This window comes from Trichechus manatus, unplaced genomic scaffold (assembly GCF_000243295.1).
Source record: "Trichechus manatus latirostris isolate Lorelei unplaced genomic scaffold, TriManLat1.0 scaffold00038, whole genome shotgun sequence".
In the NCBI taxonomy this organism is placed as follows: domain Eukaryota; kingdom Metazoa; phylum Chordata; class Mammalia; order Sirenia; family Trichechidae; genus Trichechus; species Trichechus manatus.
In genome coordinates, this window is record NW_004443974.1 from 10,652,248 (window position 1) to 10,670,512 (window position 18,265).

The window sequence follows — 18,265 nt, forward strand, 5'->3', positions numbered from 1 at the left end:
GCTGTGTGCTCTTTTCTAACCTGGGTCCCAGCCACTCCAGGAGCCCAGCTGCAGGCCTCTTGCAAATCACCTGTGCTCCTTCCTCCCTCTAGCACGGACTCTCCTTAGCGCCAGCCCACATTTCCATCTGCCTGGTACACAAGTCTACTTATCCATGACTGGCTGACACTTCAGTTTGAATAATCCCAAACTAAACAGGCCTAACCCACAACTGCCCCTCTTCTGAACTGTTTCTACCAGGCAGAGGCCAGAATCCTCCTCAGGTCCCTTCTCTACCCTCCTTGCCAGCACCCTGCTGGACAGTTTCTTAAATTCTGCCCTGCTTCATCTTTTGCATCATCCTTTTCTGTCTCTACTACCACCAACTCAGGTCAGGTCCTCAAAGCTCTTGTCCTGGGATAGCCTCTTCCAAGAGGACTCTGGTGTCTCTCATCTCAGCTCCAGCCTTTCTTCTTTAAGCAGCACACGCACAGTTCCTCTTCCCTGCTCAGAGTTCTCCAGCAATACCTCCTCCACAAGGGTAAGTCGTAACTCCTGCATCTGCCCTGGTGACCTCCCAAGTTCTGGCTGCCTCAACCTCTGCAGACCAGTCTGCTGTCATCCTCTGAGGTCCATAGTCCAGCCAACTGGACTCTTCCCAGATGTGCCTCATATGACCCATCCCTACCTGTTCTGATCCTGTCTCTTCTAGTACATGCCTTCCTCTCTTCCACTGCTTCATTTCTGCCTTTTGATACTTTATGATGCATCCCACCTAAAGGTGCCTGTTATGGATTGAATTGTGTCCCCCTAAAAAATATGTGTCACCTTGGCTAGTCCTTGATTTCCAGTATTGTGTAATTGTCTGCCATTTTGTCATCTGATGTGATTTTCCTATGTGTTGTAAATCCTATGTCTATGACTGTTAATGAGGCGGGATTAGCGGCAGTTATGTTAATGAGGCAGGACTCAATCTACAAGATTAGGTTGTGTTTTAAGTCAGTCCCTTTTGAGATATAAAAGAGAGAAGCGAGCAGAGAGACAGGGGGACCTCATACCACCAATAAAGCAGTGCCAGGAGCAGAGCGTGTCCTTTGGGCCCAGGGTTCCTGTGCAGAGAAGCTCCTAGACCGGGGGAATATTGAGGACAAGGACCTTCTTCCAGAGCCGACAGAGAGAAAGCCTTCCCCTGGAGCTGGCACCCTGACTTGGAACTTCTAGCCTCCTAGACTATGAGAGAATAAATTTCTCTTTGTTAAAGCCATCCACTTGTGGTATTTCTGTTATAGCAGCAATGGATGACTAAGACAGTGCCTTTGGTTATTGCCTATCACCCCTCTCCTCATACAACCTGATCTGGTTTCATATTCATCTGAACTCTTAACAGCACTTTATACTCCCTTATGGTACTAAGAAGAACCTTGGTTGTGCAGTGGTTAAGCAGCCAGCTGGTAACCAAAAAAGGTCGGCAGTTCAAATCCACCAGCGGCTCCATGGAAACCCTATAGGGCACTTCTGTTCTATCTTATAGGGTCATTATGAGCAGTGGGTTTGTTTTTTCATTTGTTTGGTATTGTTCTCTATTAGTGGAAAATATTTGAGTTTTCCTTCTCTGACAGGTTTCTGCCTTACACAAGTTCTGGCTTTCACAAGTTTTACTGTATTAGACAACTCTATGAAATAGAATCTATTGTTTCCATTTTACAGATACAGAAACTGAGGCTTAGAGAGGTTAGGGAACTTAGATGAAGGTCATACAGCTCCTAAGTGGTGAAGCCAGGATTTGAATCCACATCTGTCCAATATTAAAGAACATGCTTTTAACTTGCATTCACCTGCTACCCTGGCCCTGGAGAATAGGTATTGGGCAGTATGTAGCATAGATTGGCATCGCAGATTCCAGGCAGAAAGGAACTTGGGAACACTTTGCCATGGTTAGCAGGGACGGAGAACATGGTCTTCGGGAAATAGGTTTAAGCAGTGAAAGCTTCTTTCTTCTTTCTTTCCCTGCTCAGCGAACGTATCCTCTAAATGAAATTATCTCTTGTTCTCAGGATCCTGGGGTGGAGAGAGGACCAGAGAGCCGTGCCCCTGCTCTTTTTTGTTTTTTAACTAAAAATATCTTCATGACATTTAAAATACTATAAAAGCTCATCTCAGAAAATCCAAATCATACAGAATTATATAAAATAAAAAGTGAAAATATTCCCTTTCATTTCCTCTAATTCCACACATGTTGTTGGTGGTTTGAAAGGACCCTTCTAGACCTGTTTTTTCCTTTGTGCAGAAATTGTATTTCTTTTTAATTACGCAAGGAATATGAACATATCTTCTTATTTTAAAAATTTAAATAACACGCCAAAGCTCAAGTACCTCCGACCACACCCCTGATTTCTGTTTCCTTGGTGCTTAGATGCTGTCGTCAGTTTGCTCCTTGTTCTCCTGACTTTTTTCTCTTCGTTTACATATATAAATGATTTATTGAAACACATCACTGGAATTTGTGTTTTTAATAGAAATTAGACAAGGCAAGAAACTCTTGCTTTATTTTTACTGAGTAGTACACATGCCATAGAGATCTTTCTAGAGCAGTGTGTAGAGATCATCTGCATTCTTGTTAACAGGTGTGTGGTGTTTCATGGTAGGGTGAATATTCTACATAAGCATTCACCTGCTGCTCAACTTTTAGGCTTTTTCCAGTTTTTTACTAAACAAAGACTTAGCACATGCTTTCTTGTTAGGGTTGCCAGATTCAGCAAATAATAGTACAGGGTACCCAGTTAAATTTGAGTTTCAGATACACAACAAATAATTTTTTAGTGTAAGTGTGTCCCATATTACTTGACTTTTAGTAAATGTGTGTCCCATGTTATTTGAATTTTAGTGTAAGTTTGTCCCGTAATATTTGGAACATACTTATACCTAAATTTAAAAATGTATTATAAAACATTTCAAATATATAGAAAGGTATAGAGAATAACATAACAAATACCCATGTAACCACCATGCAGCTTTTCCAAGTTTTAATGTTTTACCAAATTTATATCATATTTTTAAAAGTAAATGAAATAAAACATTATAGATGCATATATATCCTTCCCTTACCCAGGCTCACCACTTTTCTTAATTTGGTGTTTATCATTCCTATATATGTATCCGTGTTTTCAAATTTTACGTAGATGATATTGTATCAGATGCATATCGTACTTGCCTTGTTTTTCATCTTGCTTTTTTGATTAGCATTATTTTTAATATTTATCCTTGCTGATACATATAGCTCTAGTTTGTGTGTTTTCAAGGCTGTGTAGAATTCTATTGCATGATTATATTCTATCCTTCTGTTGATGAGGATTTGGGTTGTTTCCAGTAACTTGCTATTACAAACAATGTTGCAAATACTATCCTCATATCTTTATGCTAAGAATTTCTCAAGGAAATAATTTAGGAGTAGAATTTCTGCATCACTTTTTCTTTACTGGATATAGTCAATGTTTTCTATAGTGGTTGTACCAGTTTGTGCTATACCTGTTATAGTCAGACATTTACAAGTTTGCCAGCTATTTGCTGTGAAGGGTATATCATTGTCATTTTAATTGCATTTTCTAGAAAGGTTGAACATTTTTTTCAAATGGCTTCTGCATATTGTGTATCATTTTCTTGATGGATTATTTCTTACTGATTTATAGCTCTTTATTTATTTTGGATATTAATCCATTATCAGTTATATGCTTATATGCATTGCTCATAGTCTATAACTTTCAATTTGTTTTTAGTGTCCTTAGTAATATCAAAAATTTTAATTTTAGGGTAATAAAATCCATCAGTCTTCTCCTTTATGGATTTTTTGTACATGTGTCTATTTCTTTAGTAATTCCCAGTATTAAAATCATAAAGATCATCTACATTTTGTTCTAAAAGTTTTGAAGTTTTACTTTTGGTCTTTAATTCACGTAGAGTTTATGTTTTATATGAAGTGGATCACTAATTTTTTGTTCTAAAGTGATTATCGCGTGTCCAAATACTATTGACTAACTAGTCTGCACTTCAACGACTGATGTGTCACTGGCAGCTCTGCCACTGATCAGGTGTCTGTGGCTGAGAGAAACCCACTCTTCACCTGGGTGCTGTCCAGCCAAAGGAGCACCTGTAGGCAACTGATGCTGCTCTACGTGGGATGCGTGGAAGTCCAGGGCTGATCTGAGTGTGGCAGAGACAGGAGCACTCTGGCCCAGGCCCTCTTTCCTGATGACCAGGAACTGGAAAGAGACGCCTGCTCTAATGCAGCCAAGGGCCCTGGCTAGCACATTTCATACTTCCCCTCTTACGGACCTCTCACTCCCCTCGCACAGTCTGGGGCATGTTTTCCGCTTGGGCAGAAACTGATTTCCCTATGTGTCTGCCTTCCTCCAACAACAAGTGCAGAACCAGAGCGCCTGATCTCCGGGGGTGTCTGCCAGGGACCTTCTGTTGGGAACAGGGCTCTGCTTTTTTCCACCCTCCCCAGACTCAGAAATCACCCTGTCTGCTTTCTGTAGCCAAGGCAGCTGTGCAGCAGGTAGAATAAAGAGAGATTGTCTAGTGTAGCCCCTGATCCAGACTTTATTTGGAGCTCTGATGGTGCAGTGGTTAAGAGCTCAACTGCTAACCAAAAGGTTGGCAGTTTGAATCCACCAGCCCCTCCATGGAAACCCTATGGGGGCAGTTCTGCTCTGTCCTATAGGGCCACTGAGTCAGAATCAACTTAACAGCAATGGGTTGCGTTTTTTTTTTTTTTTTAACTTTATTTATTTATTTTTGATGTTGAGCTGATTCTGACTCATAAGAGTCCTTACTTTAAGGAGTGGAGATACTAATAAATAGCTAACATTTTTTTGAGCGCCTACCATGTGCCATACTTTACGCTAAGTGCTTTTAAAACAAAACAACAGAGCTTTATTGAGCTATAATTCACAAACCATAAAATTCATCCTTTTAAAGAGTACAATTCAGTGGTTTTTAGTATATTACAGAGTTGTGCAACCGTCATCACCATCTAAATTTCAGAACATTTTCAACCCCCCTGCAGAAGAACCCCTATACCTATTATTAGCAGTCACTCCCTTTTATGGATTGAATTGTGTCCCCCAAAAATATGTGTTGTAAATCCTAACCTCTGTACCTGTGGTTATAATCCATTTTGGGAATGGGTTGTCTTATGTTAATGAGGCAGGATTAGTGTAGGTGTGTCTTGAGTCAATTTCTTATAAGATATAAAAGGAGCAGATTAAACAAGCAGAGGTGGAGGAAGATAGATCTTCACATGGAGATCTCCAAGGAACCAGGAAACAGAAGCTAAAGAGACAAAGACCTTCCTCTAGAGCTAGCAGAGGAAAAAGCCTTCCCGTAGAGCTGGCACCCTCGCCTCCTAAACTGTGAGAAAATAAATTTCTGTTTGTTAAAGCCATCCACTTGAGGTATTTGTGGTATAGCAGCACTGGATAACTAAGACATTCCCCATCGTCCACCTCAGCCCCTGGCAAGTGCTAATCTACTATCTGTCTATGAATTTGCCTGTTCTGGACATTTGCTATACGTTTTTTGCATAGCTTTTTCTATATGGCCTCTTTCACTTAGCAGAAAATTTTTAAGGCTTATCCATGCTCATACCATGAAGTGTTAGCACTTCATTTCTTTTTATGGCTGAATAGTATTCCATTGAATGGATATACCACATTTTGTTTATGCATTCATCAGTTGATGGACGTTTGGTTGTTTCCATTTTTTGGCTGCTGTGAATAATGCTGCTATGAACATTTGTGTACAGGTTTTTGTGTGAGCATCATATGTTTTCATTTCTCTTGGGTATGTGCCTAGGATTGCAATTGCTGGATCACATGGTAACTCTGTGTTTAACCTTTGAGGATCTGCAAGACTTTTCCATTTAACGCTCCCACCAGCAGTGTGGGAGGGTTCCAATTTCACCACATCCTCCCCAAAACTTGTTATTGTCTGTCTTTTATTATTATTATTATACTTACCCTAGTGGTTATAAAGTGGTATCTCATTGTGGCTAAATCCTTTTTGTTCTATCATTTAATTGTTACAAATAATCCTATTTGGTAGGTATTATTATTATTTCCATTTTTAAATGAGGCTTAGAGAGGTGAAGTGTGACTTTGGGAAACCCCCCGGTATATAAGTGGCAAAGGTGGGACTTGAACTCAAGTCTGCTGACTCCAAAAATCCAAGTTCTTTGCTCTGTCATGTGACTTTCTGTATAGTAGAGATGGTTCTAATGCAAGATGCTATAGGGAAGGGAATATCTAGGACGAGAGCAGGTCCCTCTGACTGGTATCAGGAGAGGCTTTGCAGTGGCAGGGTCCTTTCAGCCAGAGTAATGTTTCAACACAAGATGCTAGAGGGAACAACCCAGGCGAAGACGGTAAGGCAGGAAATTGCAGGACACGTTTAGGATAGACAGACTTGAGGAAGGAGAGCCAGCGTGATGCAGTGTCACAGAGGACTGAGGCCCAACAAGAGTGGGTGGTCTGTGATGTCCCTTTGCTCTGTGACACGAGTAGAGGGAACAACCCAAAGACTGAGGGAGACGCAGCAGTCATAGGGACAGAGGCATGCATTTCATTCCTTTTGCTAAAAAAGAAATTAGAATTCAAGCTGAAGATCTATGGCAGATTTGAGCTCTCCATTCCGGATATAAAATGATGCAAATCAAATCAGAACCAAAAAACAACCAAGAGTTCCTAGGCTCCTCACCAGATGATTTAAATGCCTCTTTTCACTTTACAGCTTTTAGAAAGCATTTGGCCGTAACTCCTGTCCCCCCTGCCTCTGTGCCATGCCCAAGTTGCCTCTGATGAAGAGCTTAAGTGGCTCCACAGTTGACCACTGTCTGACCTGGGCCAAGTGTTTGTGTTTCCACAGTCGATGATCTAACTTATCAGCAGTCCTTTGAACTGCGTTCTTGTTCATAGTGTCAGCCAGATATTTCCTTTGGCATTTCTGCAGAATTTCCTGGCCCCCTTGATTACTTTCTGTCTGCTGAATAGATCTTTGAATTTTGGGTGGGCTGTCGTAAAACACCAGGGTATAACCGGGATAATGGAACTGGTGGTTAGCAGTGTCTTTCAAGAGCTTCACTTCAGGCAAGGAGCTCTCTATCCTGACGCCGAAGGACCTCTGACGGCTGTGGTGATTTACTTCACAGCTCCACTGTAACAGGCTTGGTGGGTAGCTGATTTACAAAGTGTTTCTCAGGTTTAAATCTGAAGATTTTTATTTCTTACCCCATCAAATGAAGTCTTTTAAATGATTGTTTTCGTTATTATAAAAGCTATGTATGCTCATTACCAAAAAAATCAGACATGCAAGCATGCAAAAAGAACATTTAAAAAACCAAAGAAAACTATTATCTCAACTGTGTGTTCAGTTTTGCCACATTGAGTTGAAATCCCCAGTCCTTACTTGAACGCTGAGAACCAGAGTCATTTCCCTGGTGATCGGGCCCACCTACTCCTTCACAGGCTATTGCATCTGTGGAAGAAATGCTAGAAAGAGAAGAAGCGTGTGTGCATCCCTAAGACAGACTCTGGAGGTGTCGCAGTCACAACAGCATTGGCCATACCCACTGCATTTTGGGAACAAGGCAGGGTACAAAAGGATAAATGGCTTCATTGTTGGCGTGGATATGTGTTCTCACAGAGGTGATTCTGAAGAGGATGTACTCAGCTCAATGGATTAAATTCCGGAAATTTCATTTTTAAAAATTCTTATAACCTTATTTGGGTAGCTAGTGAAGTATGTGACTTTTCATACCTTTCTTCTGATTGATTGATTGACTCATTCATTCCTTCACCAAGTTTTGATTGAGCTCATATGTATCAGGCACTATGCTTAGTGTGGGGGATAAAATGCTGATCAGAACAGGCATGTCTTTGTCCTTCAGAAGCTTAATAGTCAAGTGGCAAGACAGCAGAGGGCAAGGTAAACATTAATCACACAAGTGTACGTCTGCATGTAAAAGACCAGTGCAGGGAGAAAGGGGGGAGGCCAGATTTAGTGCCAGAGATCCAGGATGAAATGAATCCCAGAGGATCAGAGGTTAGAGCTGGGCCCCGATTGTGACCATTTATGACTTTCCAGGTCTGATGTAGCATGACATCACTTTAAATATTTGAGTCTGCTATCAGACCAGGTGTTGTCGTTTTTAGTTTAGAAATGTTAGTGCTGTCATTTCTTGAGTGATCACTGGCCAGCACTGAGTCAGGTACTTTGCTTGCATCATCTTCTCTTACCCTAGCAGTGACCTCAGGAGGGAGCTGGCAGCAGGTCCATTTTATAGATGAGGGAGGGACTTGCTCAAGCCATCATGAAGTTTCAGGTTCCGGACTGCCTCTTAATTTCATTCAGGCTATGGTGCACGTTAAGGAGCCCTGGTGGCGCAATGGTTAAGTGGTTCGTTCAAACCCACCAGCTGCTTTGCAGGAGAAACGACCTGGCGATCTGCTCCCATAAAGATTACAGTCTAGGAAACCCTAGGGGGCTGTTCTACTCTGTCCTACAGGGTTGCTGTGAGTCGGAATTGACGTGACAGCACACAACAACAGCAACCTGGTACACATAGAGCACTTCTTCCTCCATTCTTTCCTGCTCCCTTCACCCCTACCCCCCCCTTACCTCCCCCCAGCCTTTTAGATCCCAAGACTCTGAGGCTAGCTGCTGAATTTGCACTGTCAGTTGAGAAGTGAACTTCTGCAGAGACGCCCCTGGGAGGGACATGGGCATCGATATATTAGAGTCTGACTGGAGTCCGTTGTGGTGTCTTCCCTTGGAACTGTGAATATTCCACTACATTCTCCACATAAAATTTACCTTTTTAGACCAGTAGCAAATAGAATTTGGGATGGGAAGAGTTTAGTTTATTAGTACCTTTTTATGACTGAATTGGAAAAAGCTATGTGTATACCTTACACTATAGCTGAAGCAAGGCTGGGAATGCACAGCCTTATGATACCAGGAGCCGTCCCCAAGTGCAGTCTACTGAGCCATGAACCCTGGGCCTTCCCACTCCAGGGCAGAAGGAGGGCTCCATTCCATTTCATGGTGCTGGTGGTACCCGCGCAGATCCAGCCTGCATGTCCCAGGCTTGGGGTGCATCTACTTTCTGCCCAGCTCTGCCTTCCTCAGGCCTTGCCCAGTTATCTCTTTCTTCTCCCACTCCTGGCCTCCCTCTCTGGCCAGAAACAGTTGGTGCCATCACACATTACGTATTCAACTTCATTGAAAATGAGTTATGGCCTCAGGGTAAAGCTGGACCTTTGGTTGTCCGTTTTTAATGCTTCTCCTGACAAGGGTGGGAGGACTGTAAGGGCCAGAGGTGAGAAGCAGGGCCTCCAAGGGAGGAGCAGGCCCACAATGCATGCTCTTTCCCTTTATACTCCTCAACTGGCCCCTTGCTATATTGAGGTGTCTTTTATTCAGAGAAATGATCATTTTAGCAATGGAATGGGAGGAGGGAATCTTCTTTTAAAACCCTGGAAACAATAGTCTTGATTTAGAATAAACACCACCCTCTTTGGAATTTCCCATTATCTAGGAGAGCCCCTCTGGGCATCCTTTCTTTTCCAGTCAAAGGTTAAAGACACAACCCTATTTCTTATAAGGTTCCCAGCCTGTGGTTATGCAGCCTTCAGGTGTTTTGCATACTGTCTCTGTTTTTAAAAGTTTATGAGAAATTATACATTTATTATAGAGAAACCATATAGGTTCCCTTACCATATTTCCTTGTTCCTACAGCTTCTTTTACTTCTACATTTTAATGGTTCTGACATTGGAGTGCATCTTAAAATGGACATGCACATTTTAATATGGTACTTTTTCTTTTTTTTCTTAATGGATGTTCTTTAAATCCATGGGTGATTCCCAAGGGAACACATCTTAGAATTGAGGAAATACAGTAAAAATGACCATGTGGGAGACAAAAATCTTTCAAAACATGGACTCCATGGGAGAGAACAAACAAAAGGGATTCTTAGTGATGGGGAAGTTGGGATCACTGCCTTAAACCGTTTCAAAGAAAACTGTGTGTGTGACCATTCTGGGGAAAAAAGCTGACAAGGGTCAATCCCTGGTTCATCATGTTTCATTCTGTGGGGGTGACATATTTGAGCAGACAGTTCCTAAAATTATTCCCCATACCATTCCTCCTTCAGCTTTCAGGTCAAATATATTTGCATATTTAGCATGAAAAGCTTTCTTTTCTCATTGTTGTATTTGCTAATTTACAATTGTTAGGTCTGAATAAAGCATTTTTCTTCTGCCAGTTGGCCTTTCAGCTTTTCTGAGGCAGCCTCGGAGAAAGCAGCTGAGGTGGGCTCCAGGAATGTCCTGGCAAGCATGGGCACGCTCTGCTGGGGTCCTGCAGCCCCCGCACACCCAACTTCATGGATGTGACAGTCAGGGGCTGTTGACATGCTGTATAGTCAGTGGTGCTCTGTGTGGAGCTACTCAGTACGTAGACTGGATGTTGCTGAATCAAGGCAGTTTTTGTGTAAAGAATGGAGGCATTTTCAGCAATTGGTCAGGATGGCCAGGAGCTTGTCAGATCAAGAACTGAATCCCAAAGTCTAAACCTCAAAAGGACAACCAAGAAGAAGTCAGAAGGCATATTGCTTGAAGACTGCCTTCAAAGTTTATCCCACAACATGGTGCTGCTCCCTCAGTCTTCCTGGATGCCCCCAGCCCATCTCTTAGTGGTACTGGCCTCGGGGTAGAGGTTGATTAATACTCTTAAGGGATGCTGATAATATTGTCATATTAGGTTACTGTGTGAGAAAGCAGACCAAGCCCTGACAATCTATTAATATTCTCTGGAGAGAAATAGGAAGAATACCATCCTCTTCTAGCCTTTTCCCCCTCCTATCCAATCTCACGGTAAGCTCTTTCCCATAAAACATTGACCTTCATGCTAAAATCCCCCCAACACACACACACGTGTGCATACGTCTAAATAGTGCACAGGTTCTTTAAGACTCAAATCCAGGCTAGTTTCATCCTTGAACTAGAGGAACATTTCACAGCTGCATATGAGAAAATGGCTTCTTGGTGAGACTGTAAACAAGGAACTGAGTCTTTTTTTATTTTTCTATCATGATCCAGTTTCTGACCTTGAGTACCACTTTCAGAGCTTATCCCAAGAAGAAACAGTTTACAGTGAGTTTTCCTGATGCTACCCGCCCCCCACCCCCAGGATGGAATCTCATTGAAGCACCCTACCTGGCCCCAGGGCCCTAGAGCAGGAGGCTGTGTCAATCTCACCACAGGCGGCCCCCCTCTCAGGTGGCATTTCAAACCCCATTGGACTTTTTTTTTTTGCACCCTATACCATCCCCCGAGTAAGTGGTAATGAGCAGCTTAATGTGCTGACGTATCCAATCCCTTCTTGGTCCATTACAACAAAAGTTGCTCTTTTCTCATTAGAACCATTTTTGTCAGGATGTCTTTAATCAATGGCTTCCCTGGGGACAATATTTTTAGAAGTTGTATTTTTCACACTCCTTCTTTTTCCCTTTTGGAAATTCTCCTCTCTGTGCTTAGTGAAATGAACTAATGAGATGCCATGAGAGTTCGGGCCAGTGTTAATTGGAGCAGGTATGAAAGAAGCCGCTCACACACACCTTCAGTTCTATCCTGCCTTACCTGCGATCCGTTTCTCTGTGTCTTTGGTGTAGGTTGCACAGACAGCAGATGGTGTGGATGCTGACCTCTGGAAAGACGGCTTATTTAAATCCAAGGTTACCAGATACCTGTGTTTCACAAGATCATTTTCCAAAGAAAATGTAAGTCTAGTAGTGGCTTCTGTTTACTGAGTGAGCACGAGTAATTTACGTTCCTGTTTGAAATTTCCTCATTTTTTTGTTGTGGTTTATTTTCATTGCCAAATTAATTTATCTGTGGTTTTAGTGAACTGGGTAGAATCAGCAGCTAGTGCTGTGTTTCATTTATTAACAGTATTATTAACCATGTACCCAAGTGTACAGTGAATTCCATTAAAATGTGTTCTCAAAAGAAAATTTCTCTCACAGCTCTCATTTGCCTACGTTTCCCCCAAGCAACAAATCACAGGGTAGTATGGATTTGAGAATTTTCCGGTAGAGTTGAATTTAAAGCTGGCCAACATGGAAGCATAGCTGAAAGGAGGACCTGCATGATCGGCCCTGTCCACAGACATGGCCTTGTTCCCAAAATGACTTTTTCTTTCCCTCTGATCCTGTATATGACATTTCATTATTTTTACAGGTAGAGATCCACATGTGCGGATTTCTTTTAGTGTACTGGTGTTAATACTTGTGCACACGAATTAGGAAATTTTAAGGGTATCTACTAAAGGCTTTTCTAATAAGGTGTTTTAATTGATGGGTTAGGAAGAAGGGAAATAACTTTAGTGAGTATCTGTTAGTTTCTAGGCACTCTGCAAATATTCACTGCTCAGTGCTCAATCTCTTGAAGTATTATCTCCTTTCCATAAGTGAAGAAATTGAGTTCAGAGAGTTTAAGTGCTCATTCAAGGTCACCTGTCTTCCCTACCCCCAAATAGGGAGCAGTCAGGTTTTCATTCTCAGGGTGTGACATTTTCTTTCTGGTGTAGATATTATTATCTCTTCTGAATACAAATATTTGTTTTTGAAATCTTCTATTGATTTTATTTTTTACAAATTTTATTATAACAGTAATATATGTTCTTGGTTAAAAAAAATTCATCACACATCTTCATTCAGAAGGGGAAAAGTAACAGCCTTTCTCTCTCCATTGTATTACCCCCACAGGCCCTGGTACTAGGTCCTTGTGAGTCCCTTCAGTATTTTTCTGGATCTGAACAGTCGCAGGGTTCTCTGGCTTGCACTCTTCCATCAGTCCTTCCTTTTGTTCATTGATAATGCTTTGTTAGGAGAAGCATTCCTAATGTATTCAGGACTGAGGGAGAAGTCATTGCTTTAATTTTTTTCCTAATTGCAAGACTAATGTATGCTCGTTGTCAAGTACAGAGTTTTATAATAGCGTAGGGGAAAGTCCTGGTGTTAAACACTGAAAATCTTTTTAATGGGCTTTTTAGACACTATAGTTTAATATATGGCAGATTAATCGTATTATTGTTCATATTACATTTGCATACTTACAGTGTCATTGTTGTTGTTAGTTGCCATCAAGTCAGTTCCAACTCATGGCGACCCCACACATGTCACAGTAGAACTGTGCTCTGTAGGGTTTTCAGAGCTGTGCCTTTCAGAAGCAGATTGCCAGGCTTGTCTACCGAGGTGTGTCTGGGTGGGATCGAATAGCCAACCTTTCGACTAGTAGTTGAGGGAGTGCTTAACCGTTTGCACCACCTAGGGACTCCTGAAAATCTTTTTAATACAGGCTTTTGAATGCATTTTAATACCAGGAAGGTGGTCACTGAGCTGAAGAGTGAGTGTCTGCATCCTAGACTTGGCAGTAGTCCTAGCAGGTCCCCCAGGCTTATTGTGTTGCCTGAGGAGACACCAAGGAGCAAGTCTTTGTAGACACTGGGCTCATGAAGTTAGGGATAGTCCCTGTCCCCTCATTGCCCTATCTGGTGTCCACATACACAGTGTACTCTCCCGGCCCCTTGGTCCCCCGAGTTCACCTAAACTATTTCAAAACTGTTTGTATTTTTAGCTTTTCTAACCTCTCCTCTGTCCATGGGCTGCCACTTTCTACAGAAGGTCAGCGCATTTGTTGCCACCCAGAGCTGTAGAGACGAACTCCCAAGCATTTGAACAAACTCGTGTTCACACCGTCTCTACCCTGAGTGGTTTCCTGGTGTTCATTAGTGGTCTCTACTGAGCCTTCGTCTTTCCTGATGGAAGAGGCTTCATTTTAGAAATATGGCCTCAGAGGACAGCCACAATCTCTGTAATCATTTTTTCTTTTTGTTGCACTTTCCCCCAGAGGTTGAGAGGTATTGGTTCTCTAGGCCAGAAGAAGCCCTGCGTCCCTGGGAGTGTGGACAGTGGCGAGAGTCTAAAAATGACAAAGAAAAGTCCTTGGCACTTGTTAATTTGTGCTGTTATGGGCGAGTGTATTATAGAAAATGGATTAATATAGTCCACATTTGTTTCACATTAAACAGATGTTTATTGAATGCCGGCTTTGTGTGTCTTCTTACTCCATGAGGGCTGGACGTGGCGGGGGTGGATGTGATGAAGGCATGTAAGGAGACGAGGACAAGGGCAGTGGGGGAAACCTCTGCCTTTCTTTTGAAGCAGGGAAATAAGGGCGTTTTGTTTTCAGAAAAAGAATGAATGGTCTATAGTGGGATCCAAACAGATCTAGTTGAAGGGGGGTAGGGTGGCAGGACCCACTTGCCAGTCCAGGAGTGGAACAGGAATCAGGTATACAGTATTTTAATCTGTTACAGCCAGCCACTTCTGGCCCTCAGTCTGAACCAAGACTTTGCATAGCATTTTTTTTTTCTTTTTTACAACTGTGAAGAGGGGATATGGGATCTTAAGACTGGACAGATTCTTAATTAGGTGACTTGAGGCTCCCAATGTAGGAGTTTTGGGAGACTCCTTTGGAACCTAAATTCCTTTCCCCCAATAATGCTATTAATACTGAAACCTGGCTTTGGAGTGACATTGCTTCCTGGGAAGGATCGAGATTAATTGCACTTTTCATGCCCTGTACTTTCTGCATTACCTGTAATAATAATGTACATAGATTAGGTAGGGAGGATATTAAACAGAAGGATTTATGAACATTTGAATATTAAGTTGGTTATCTGTGGCTACTTTAAATGCAAGGTTGTCAGAAATAATTACAGTATACTAGCAAATACTGGCTACCAGAGACAATATAAATACCCTGAGTCAGTGCATATTGGGCTTTTGGCATGAATCATTTGCTCAACAAGGATTGGGAATACGTTCTTCATATTTATGAGGAGGAAATGAAAGAGAGCACAGGATGGGGGAGGGGAGAGGAACAAGCAAAATTAATGGTGTCGCAGACCTACTGTATTAAACCCAGTACAGCGGCAGCTTGGTGCAAGGACGGACCACACTTTGGACTTCAGGAAGCTTTGACAGCGCAGCCTCCCACTTTGTATGCATGGGAAGGTTTTTTGATGCTTCTCTTAATGGCCATACCACTGATGCTCTGGTTTTATGATCAGGGACATTTGTAGAGAGTGTGGAGGGTGAGGTCGCTAAGTGGTTTGCAGTTGACTTCTGTAAAGCCCAACGTGTCAGATAGAAGACATTTGAGAAGGATATCGATGAATGCCCATCCATCTACAGGGCAGGAAAACATACCCAGTTGTTAATTTCTCAGTGCGGAAAGCAGTGATGACATGGAAAAGCAACTGCCACGGAAAGAAATTATGATAGATTAGATCAGGCAATTCTGCAAGCAGCTGATGTTTGCTAGTTAGGTTAATGGTCCAAACCCTTCCTGCACGGGCAGATTTATTCCACCTGAGACGAGCTTCCACTTCCCACTTGCCGCACTGCACTGTGCATTGTCTTCCTGAGACCTAACTATCTGAAATGTAGCAGTATTAAATTGTTGGCAAATATAATAGTTCTGAGAGAAACAAACAGTTTGTGATAATAGGGCCATAAAAACAAGTGGTCATAGGTTACACTTGCCATTTTGACCTTTGTAGTTGAATTGAAGAATTTATTTCATTTGTGTGCTTTTGGCTTATATAAGGTATTTATTACATATGCTTTAAATATTTTTATTGATAGAGTGTTGATTTGCCATTTAAGCAAATCCAATTTGTTTCTGACCCTGAGTGGCCCTTCCAGTTGAAAAATATACCAAAAAAAGATTAATTTATTCAGCAAACAATTATTGAGCATCTACTGTGTGCCAAGCACTATGCTAGGCTCAGTTTTACAGTAGTAACAAAAATAGTTCGGGCCCTCATGGTTCTTAAACTCTACTGGGGAGATAGATATTAAATAAACAGCCTCAAAAAATTGGTAAGGAAAATAGAGAGTACTAAGAGAATATAGCATATAGTTTAGATGTAAAGAATGACTTGCTTGCCTTTCAGAAGTAGTGTTGGCAGATTTTTTATGGGCAGGATAGGGGTGACTTGGCTCCCCCCGTGCTCAGAGAAAGAGGTAGAAGCCTTTATTTTCTAAGCAAGACAGAAATAAAGGCCTGAAAACTTGCTGCCATGTGCAAAGTAATGGGCTGACCAACTAGCTGTTTACCCAGGGATGCAGGACAAGTAAACTGAGAGAGTACTTGTGTTGGACTTTAACAATGAGAAATTTCTGGAAAACAGGCATGTGAAGTGCATTGCTAACATTCTAACAACAGAGATTCAGGACTGGAACCTATAATTCTTTCTTTAACTGGCTCTGACTAGAGAGAAGAACTAAGATGCAAATTACTCTGAAGATTCTAATGAAATCTCCTAGGTGGCCCTGCATATTTAAGTTGTAGGGCAGGTATCTTTAGAGCTCATTTCCAATGTGAAATGCGGCTGCAAGTGGTAGCGTGTTTGCAGAGAATTCTCTCTCACAATTACAGAATGGTATGCTATCTTTGAAAGATATTTTTATACTGGTTATGGAAACTGTACACTGTGGACCCCAAATTCTACCACTAAATAGAAACTTTAAGAAGCCCTTTGTGCATGTCATTTTAGAAGATGTGTTATATTGAGGCTGCAGGGCTTTCACTCCATGTTAGTTTATGATTCTTGGGATTTTATAAAATGTATCTAGCAACCGAAATATATGCCAGTATGCAGACCGGTGAGCATTTAGGAGTGTGATTGGTACTCTCCAGGGCTTCTGACTGGTTCTTCTTGGTTCATTTATGGCCAAGAAAGTGTCACCAGAACAAACTCAAAAGTTTTAGAATTTGGGTGAACTGGAACAGTAACCAGAACGGGAAAAATTACAGATTGAAGCCCTGCTAGAAACTTAATCTCTCTCTTAGACAACAAGGACAGCGTACGTGTTGTATAGCAACCAAATCTCTAGCCCGTCGGATTTTGTGCAGACTTGGAAACAGTGGTGCCCTGCTCAAAGATGGCGGCTGACTGTACCGCTTTGAGTGTGCTTCACTCTACACAGTGCTGGCAATAATCCAGTCTCACACATCAGGCTCCCAAAAGGGCTCATTACGCCTCTTCCAAGTCTCCCATTCCAGGGCTTTGACCCATAATTTTTCCCATTCCGGTTACCATTCTGGATCACGCAAATTGTAAAAATTTGAGTCTGTTCCACTTTCACTTCATCAGCCATGACTGAACCAATCTGAACTGGTTTGAAGCCCTGGTTCTCTGTTAGGTTTAGATGTGTCTCTCCCTTCACAACAAGTGCCACAAGAATGTGCTCTAAAACCTAAGGCCCTGAGTGCCAATGCTCAGGACTGAGTGGCGGCCTGGTACTGGGACGTGAGTGCACAGCCACCCTCTGCTGGGTTATATCTGAAGGAGGGCTTTCTTTGAACTGCTTCATTCCGGTTTGAAACCCTGCTGAGAATTTGCATTTCTAAAAAGTTCGCTGCTGAGAATTTGCATTTCCACTCCAGATATACTAAATCAGAATCTATATTTTAACAACATCCTCAGGTAATTCTTATGTGTAACTTGTTAGAAATGCAAATTATCAGCAGGGAACTTGTTAGAATGCAAATTCTCAGCAGTGGTTCAAATGGGAACGAACCAGTCTGAAGCCCTGGTCTAAAGCATGCCCAGGGCTCCCATCCTCCAGGAGCTACTCATCTGGCTAACCAAGGCCACATCTGAGTGAGTGGCTTTGAGGTTCTGCAGATGAAACTCCTTCCTGAGGCCCACCGGAGTCCCTGTGTAACCACTGGGGAACATTAACTGGCACCTACTCTAATTAACCTGCTGTCATAAAACTGCACGAGTCATTGTGTTAAATATGCATCTTGAAGCCAAAATGGCAAAGCTACCACAGGCATGTTCAGATTAATAGTCTGTATCTCTTTTCTTTCTTCCCAAGAGTCATTTAGGGAACGTGTTAGTGGATATGAAGCTCATTGACATCAAGGACACCCTGCCTGTAGGCTTCATCCCAATTCAGGAGACGGTGGACACACGTGAGTCATCCTTTAGACCACTCATCACAATGAGAGTTTTCTTCCTCCAGGTATATTTTTAGATTTTTTTAATGTGCATTTTTCTTCGGAAACGTTTTAGGAGGCCTTACCGTGTACCCTGCCGCTCTTGTTGCTTATCTGACTCAGTTCTCCAAGGAGTTTGCAGAGTATTCTGGGT

At 42.1% G+C, this 18,265-nt stretch overlaps 1 protein-coding gene across 1 annotated transcript in view; it reads left to right on the forward strand.

Moving 5' to 3' along the window:
* The window catches only part of MVB12B (multivesicular body subunit 12B), a 173,089-nt gene that overhangs the window by 25,158 nt on the left and 129,666 nt on the right, over positions 1-18,265 (forward strand). Inside the window, exons 3-4 of the mRNA XM_023730753.1 lie at positions 11,706-11,813; positions 17,991-18,087. Coding sequence (XP_023586521.1) covers positions 11,706-11,813; positions 17,991-18,087 — 205 coding nt within the window. The remainder of the gene's footprint in view (positions 1-11,705; positions 11,814-17,990; positions 18,088-18,265) is intronic.